Source organism: Etheostoma spectabile, chromosome 17, assembly GCF_008692095.1.
Source record: "Etheostoma spectabile isolate EspeVRDwgs_2016 chromosome 17, UIUC_Espe_1.0, whole genome shotgun sequence".
Lineage (NCBI taxonomy): Eukaryota > Metazoa > Chordata > Actinopteri > Perciformes > Percidae > Etheostoma > Etheostoma spectabile.
The window spans coordinates 14,105,803-14,113,491 of NC_045749.1; the positions used below are offsets into that span (position 1 = coordinate 14,105,803).

Sequence of the window (7,689 nt, forward strand, 5' to 3'; positions counted from 1 at the left end):
AGAGGGAATTTGAAAGACAACCGTTTTTCCCGCCCCATGGATTGAGCCCTGCCAATGGCGAGTTCCCAGACCCAACATCTTGATGTGGGTCTGGCTTGTCAGGCTAAATTTCCTCTAGAGCAGGGGTCTTCAAAGCCAAGGACTGAGAGAAAGATAGAGCAGGGACCCCCTAATGCATATATTGTTTAAAATAAGTTTCATAATAACCTGGGCCTACAGTAAGGTGTAGGGCGGCCTAAAGCCTTTATTGATATTTTTTTTGCATATAATACTAAGCTATTAAAATAACTGTTGTGGTGTGATTTTATAAAACATGTTCTAATGTTAAACATACGTACATGTGGCACAGTGAATCCTTAGGATTAACTGTATCTGTTGGTCTTAGTGACTACCTTACCTACAGGCCAGTACGCCTATCATCAGAGGGAACTTATATTTGCTAATTATATGTTAGATTCATGTTAAGCCTCTTTACTTTTTTGAAAAAAATTAACACACAACAATTAACAATAACTTGGAGGCCCCCCCTGCCTTGACTCTGAGGCCCTCCCGGGGGGTCCCGGACCCCCTGTTGAAGATCCCTGCTCTAGAGGGTAGAGGAGGCAATATTGTGCAACCATATTACAATACTCTACTATATTAATAAATTAATTCTATATCAATTAATATAATCAATGTGTAGGAACATGTTCAAAAACATGGAAAGTATCTCGATTTATATCAACTCATTCAATTGAGCGCTAAACTATTCTAGATAAGAAGAGCCATATACCTCTTAGCAGCATAAGCTAACACGCTACAGTGAGATGGAGGTGGCGCTTTCTCAAATGTCAATCCACCCTCAGTTTCTTGTATGCAGTGCGCTCCAGAGATGGCGTTCCATTTGCATTTCCATTTGTTGATACAGGAGAGCTGTTGTGATGCTCCTTCTTTAGAGAACCCCTGTTCTTCTTGTAAGTCTTGAAAGAGAGGTAGAGATAACATGTTATTACACATAATGTTATAATTGAAAATGAAATAAGGTTAACGGGTTACCTAATACTTAAATGTAATTACTCAAACACATATATTTGATATTTGGGTTTTGGGTATTAACACTGTAAAATAGATGGTGTTAAATGTCCCAATCAGTACTTAGCTTGGTCACAGTTCTTCAATATCATATCAAAAACATTTGTTGATGTTATGTGTTACATCTTTTTTTAACTGCTTACACACAAAATCTTTACATGTCACACAATTTTTGAAACCTCTCACTCAAAGAGCAAAACGCATAAAACACTTTTTTTTTCAAAACACTACACACAATTCTCTACCTAAGACACACAAATCTGACTGGATGTAACTTGATTTCCTTTTCCAAACAGAACCAATCAAATTGCTACACTTATTCACCAGGTCACACACACACACTCCTCATGTGTGCAAACAGGAGAATCAATAGCTGCTTTATTATAGGCCTATAAATAGGTAAACATTCAGATGAACAATGGATGTCAGCAGTTGACCGAGAGCAAGGGTTGTAGGAGGGAGAGGAATATACAGTTTAATTTAATTTCTAAAGAAGCTTGGCACTATAGTTTTTAGTAAAGGTTATGTTATATTCTTCACTATTCCATGTTACCAGATATAACAATGATAACCCGGATTATTACAAAAAAGTTACCCACAATCCATCAGGCGTATCTCACTATGGATCTTATATAACAGCCCAAAATACACAACAGATTAATTAAACAGGAGTAAATAGTGCATTTGTTGGGAACTATTTTCAGCTGCGGTATAAGTATTTACAGCAGCAGGTCTGTATTTGTAGGATCGACTCACAATAAACTACACTGCCCATGTTCACTGTGGCACATCTATGTGTTTTGAATAGTTTATGTACAACAATGGAAGGCTTTGACTACACAGACAATACTTGCAAGTGGGATTAATTCATAGTTAGTTTTTTTTTTCCATGGGATTTGTTGACAATAAGAAAACATTAGTGGACGTGAACTTAATACACATTAACTGTTTAAAATGGAAAAACCAACTGACCTGAATGTAGAAGTTTAAGAAAAATAAAATGAGCGTGACCATGTAACTTGTTTGGGAGTACAGCCATCCCTTGGGAAAGCCACATGGCCATATGGCTGCGCACATCGTCTGGTAGATGGTTAAAAAGAACTGGATCTGTGGAGGAAACACAACATGCACATGCTGACACATACTAGAGTGAGAAGGTGACACAGAGAGCCTATAGATACATAATATTGATCCAGAGTCTGAAATATCTTTTAATGGACGGTGGAAGTGCCTGCAATGTATTGAAGCTATAGAGCGTCCTGCAAAAAATAGTCCAACACCTAAAAGCAACATCAGCTCTACAATGTAATGTGAAAATAACAATCATCACATACAAATCAAAGGGCAAAGACTGAAAATACACCGATGAATTTTGAAAACTGTTGAAAGGGCATTTACTCATGTACTGCAATTTGTACTTCGTTAAATATAGCTCATTAATGCTACTTTATTTATAGTTCACTACAGTTCAAAGTTAAATATTTTACTATTGCTGCAATACTTGAGGTAATAGTAAAATTAGTAATAGTAAAATTTGCTGCTAAATAACTATTTGGCAGCAAATTAGGAGTTCCTTATCATGTTTAATTTTTTCTTACAAAATATATTATCTGTATTATTGTTCAGTGCACAACATCTCCTTATTGTCAAGTCCTTCTAGTCTTTCATTAAGTCACTTAAGTTACATTTCCTTTAGTAGAAGTAGAAAAAGTAGAATATATCGAACCTATTTTCAAAGCGGTTTAATTTTTCAATTATTCTGCATGCAGAAACTTGCCTCAATCGTTCACTTATTAAGCTACATACTTGGGTTTTTAGAGCACTTTTTTAAAATTGATCTAAATTAAAAGTCAAATACAGTATTCATACTGCACTGACTGACTTTTTTAACTAAGCAAAATAATATTTGTAGGATGTAATTATATTTGCACATTAAACTGCCCAACAGTTTATAGAATAGTTAAACTACAACAGTAAAATGCTACTTACACCTTTCATCAGTGATCATAATCATCATTACATAAAACAACATAATGTACAGTATATGTATACTACATCAGAATCAAAAAAGCCTGTTTACGCATACTTTTGATTTTGACTTTAAGTACATTTTAATGAAAATACTTTTTTATTGTTATTGCCACACGTCTTCCACCACCAGTAAGAAACAACAGGATGAACCCACCAGCTGTAACTGTGTGATGTACTTCTTCCACCACAGATACGGCCGCATGGCTGGGATGGCTGACAGACCGTAGTAAGAATACATCACAACGTGGACAAAGCTGTTTATGGTGGGGCCAAAGTATGCTGTAGAGACACAGATGAGAGACACATGTAGTTATTTATATCCTGCAAGCAATTACTGTCCGTGAATGGCAAGTGACTGCCTTCAGGAGTGCAATAGTCATATAGCTACTAACTTGTCATTAGTCTGCTCCATTTGGAACCATTACTACAAAGTTCATGTCAAATCAATAGAAGCGATTAACATTAAAGTAATACAGAAAAAAATACACTGAACATCTGATGAGTAATGAATTGTGTTTAAGGACATTTTTAGTGTAGGAAAATTGAGAGCTGCATTGCTTGCAGACTGCTGTGCTTTTTCTGCACAACTTTAATAGAAAAGCACAAAAAGTAGCCCATGTTACACAGTGCAGCAGCGTTCAGGTCAACATGTGTCACTTAGTGTCCTTTAAGGCTTTGTGGTTGTTTTTGGGGCTAATGGGTTTAACATTAGAGCACTACTTATTTAGCTTGCTTTCAGGCTAAACAGTAAATACTGGAGCGTGAAGTTGTGTTAAAACACTCACTATGGCCGCAGGGTACCCAGTTGACAACAAACCACCAGATATTCAGCATGCTAGCATGGTGGTAGACGTGAAGAAATGTCATCTGGTGATTATTCTTCCGTAGTATGAAGAAGAAGGTGTCCATGAACTCAATGAGCTTGGAGAAGTAGTACCACCACAGGACATTCATGATCTGAGAGGAAACGCAAGAAAAAAACTCTATATTCCTGAAGAGATGACAGAGATGATAAATCAGGAAAATACATTCCGAAAGTTCTTCCCAAATTCCTGCAACACTATTTATCACATAAGGTGTTACGCAGACGTCTCTCTGGAAGGTCCTTGAAAGTTCAGGATAAATAATAAAGCAATTTCACTATCTGAGTAGTGACACAGTGATAACACGTTTCATTTAATCACCACAGGTCTGCAAAACCATGCACATTTTATTGAACCTTGTTTTCACCTCCAATGCAGAGCTCAGTAGGGACACCAAAGCGAGTCATCATGATGACATGAGTCGGATTAAATTGACTCTCTTCAGTTTATCTGCTGGGATTTACAGGTACTCATCCATAGAAATCAGGGCAATATATTCTAGCTGTCCTACAATAACTGGTATTTATACATTTACAGAATGGGACATAGATTACTTTGTAATACAATTATGTCAAACCCAATCAAATGAAAATATAATCCCCAGCAATAAACATAAAAATGTTGAACAGTCTGAATCAGACTGACCTTATTATCTGCTTCCGGTGAACTGTGAGTGTCCTGGCAGTAGAAGTTGTAGCCACCGTACCACACAGCAGTAACAAGCTGAAGAATAAGCCATTTAGAACATGTTATCACAGAATGTACTGGAAGCTAATTAAATTGAATTAAACCATTTAGCACACGGAGGTATTTCAAGAGAAATGCAAATACAGGAATATCTATTTACTTTGTACGTTAAAGTGGTACTCCAGTGATTTATCCACAATCTTTGGCCAAGATATCCTGTTAATCCCTTGTATGGGTTCAGCTGGAAAATACGTTGTATCTCAAAATTCCCATATGGAAACTCAAATATTTATTCTGTTGTTATAATGTTGTAGAGACCATGTACAATATCATATAAAAATGTTAACCTTTGACTTGATTTATCTTCAACCGTCCCTGCTTGGCATACGCTAGTGTCTCCAATAACTCTGTAACACACAGGCTTTCTCAGGTTATTTTTTCAGACTTGACAAAAGCCACAACAGCCATTATACAACTGTGTTTATAGGCTGAGGAGTATTCTCTGTGACAAGTAAACTAATTTGTGTATGTGTAAAATCATTGGCATGCCCCTTTAAACTATAATTATTCAAATGCAAGAATATGGCGTGGCGTAATGCTGATTCACCAAATCAATATATCCACTGTTGTTGCCTGCTGCTGGGAAAGTCTTTGCTAACTAACAGCAGAGCCAATAAACTGCCACCAGTTGAGAACCAGCAACGGAGTGAGGTAATTTATCAGGAGAGGACAGACAGCCCTCCAAACTGATATACCTCCTTGATTCTTTCTTCAAACCTAAAGCAGCATCAGCATTCTACAGATGTAAAAGATATTATTACAAACGCATGTAATCACAATCATTACGTAACTAACCACTGCGCCCTGAAGGGTTGACAAGAAAAAAATTGCCCTGTACTTTGATCAAGTGGCATGATCGGATGGCCAAACGTTCACCCCATGGCCGGGGCATTGTCACAGTACAAGGTTTAATGAATCACACAGCCACCGATCCACTGGGGCCTTACGCAATACAGACAGAAAGACAAATAGCTTGTTCTGCCAGCTGGATGGGGAGGAAAGTACAATTACTTTAGACTTCCACGTACACAAAACTGCTAAGTCTGGTTTTGGCTTCCTGGTGCTCAAAGGTACACAAAATGACAGATACAACTTTAACAGCAAATTCACCTCAGGCTCCTTGCCAAATAATCCAACTTTGTTTACATCAGTGCATCTATCAATTTCAATCATATAGTCAGCTGTTTATCAAAATCAGTTTTCCAGCTATATACTGTATACTAGATGGCTGTGCTGATGTCTGTGAGGAATTTGTTGGCTGTAATAACGACCTGTCATTGATACACATATAGCTTCATTTTAAACATACACACATGAGAGTGGTATGAATCTCCTCTCATCTCTGTCAAGAAAGCAAATAAGGGCATTTTTCAAAACATCAATGTTTTCCTTTAACTGAACATACCAGTCCATAGGCTCTATAGCTGGCCATATTAACATACTAGAGTTTTTAGTGGGTATGTGACTCAGATTCAGGTTGTTTTCCTCTTTTTTTTCTTTTCTTTTAATAATCAGTCTGTAGTGTGACAGTTTGACATTGCAGTGATTGCTTTGGCCTACACATATCTCAGTGTCGAGCAGTCTGTTTACCTCATAGAACATGTAGAAGGACAAGACTGTGAGGCCCAGATTGTAGAGCAATAGGAGGCCTCTGCAGGAGTACGGCTGCCTGTTTTTCATGTACTTGGGTCCCATCCACACGATCAGAAGGTACATGACTGTGAGTGCAAAGGTTGGTGGGTAGTTGTCGAGCAGCAGCCATCCCTGCACCCGCTGATCTGAAATATGGCGATAAAGAGGCAAGTCGTCACCGTTGATCAGGTTGCATCATCGGTAATAGCATGAACTTGAGAAGAGAAAACAGCAGCAGTGCACACACTGAGGGATGTTTGCTCAACAATCGAAAGGTTGGCAGCCAGATAGTGAAAACCCTCAGCAGATGTCTTGTGCAAGTCTAATGTGTACAGCATTTGATAAAAGACTTTAGTCAAGGTTTTAGTTCATTTTCACTTTCACAAGTACCTTCACCTGTCTGTTAACCATAGAACTCTGCTGAGCTTTTGCATTTAAATACAGTATTTGCAACATGTTGGAAGACAAACACATTAAAGACAACAGCAACAGATTTTATAACAGCAACTAAGATGACAATAAAAACTTGACTTACCTCTGGGACCCATCCATGTCTCAAAGTATGTGTTCAGTATATGATTAATGGTCTCCATTTGTCACCTGAAAACAAAATGAAAAACAAAATTCAATTTAAAGCAGTGTGAGTTTTTTTTGGTAACACACTGGCAGGACAGTGCAGCTTTAAGTATGAATTTTATATGTATATTAATCTGCCTGAAAAAGGCCTTGACGGTTTAGTGATGATAACAACATCAGTCTTTTGGTATTAACTACTAGTGTTTAAATAACAAAATGTAACTCAAAATCAATGTTGATACATGCCAATGTATGTTTGTTGTATGTTTGTGCTCCAGCTGGTCCACCCACGCTCCCTAATATGTCCCATGTCCCAATAACTAACCCTTTACCCTTTACATCCCTGAGGTTATAAGATATTGTGGCTCTTATATGGGTCATGTGGAACTTTGTCATTGATAAAAGGTAAAAGACAGCTATACAGGTTATCAGAATACCTTTAAGACTTTACAGACAGAAATGGGATACCATCTATCAAATTTAGATAATTCATCTAAATTCAATCTTAATGCAGCTCTTATTCAAAGTTATATGATATTGAAATATGAGAAATAGAACTGAGTGACTTTAGAACCAGTGACTTTGGTTACATGTATTTACATTTATTTGAATCCACATAAAGAAGTATTCACTTTAATCCTATAAATAGCCATCATTTAATATAATAATTTTAATAATTTCAGTTTAACAAGCCAAGAAAAACTTTCTGGTGTAGGAGCTGGAAGGGAGATCTCTCTCTCTCTCTCTCTCTCTCTCTCTCTCTCTCTCT

The 7,689-nt window shown here is 37.2% G+C and overlaps 1 protein-coding gene across 5 annotated transcripts in view; it reads right to left on the reverse strand.

Annotated features, from left to right (window-relative positions):
* Positions 1–6: 6 nt before the first annotated feature.
* The window catches only part of elovl5 (ELOVL fatty acid elongase 5), a 16,054-nt gene continuing 8,371 nt past the window's right edge, over positions 7–7,689 (reverse strand). For 2 of the 5 annotated variants that reach the window (XM_032541908.1, XM_032541904.1), the window contains exons 2-8: positions 6,880–6,944; positions 6,303–6,490; positions 4,611–4,688; positions 3,888–4,059; positions 3,257–3,381; positions 2,044–2,178; positions 7–959 (exon numbers count right to left, since the gene is read on the reverse strand). In XM_032541908.1, the coding sequence (XP_032397799.1) occupies positions 831–959; positions 2,044–2,178; positions 3,257–3,381; positions 3,888–4,059; positions 4,611–4,688; positions 6,303–6,490; positions 6,880–6,937 (885 nt within the window). In that variant the 5' untranslated portion in view covers positions 6,938–6,944 and the 3' untranslated portion in view covers positions 7–830. Of the gene's footprint in view, positions 960–2,043; positions 2,179–3,256; positions 3,382–3,887; positions 4,060–4,610; positions 4,689–6,302; positions 6,491–6,879; positions 6,955–7,207; positions 7,213–7,608; positions 7,663–7,689 lie in introns of those variants that run through there. The other 3 variants (XM_032541906.1, XM_032541905.1, XM_032541907.1) reach the window with 3 other exon arrangements.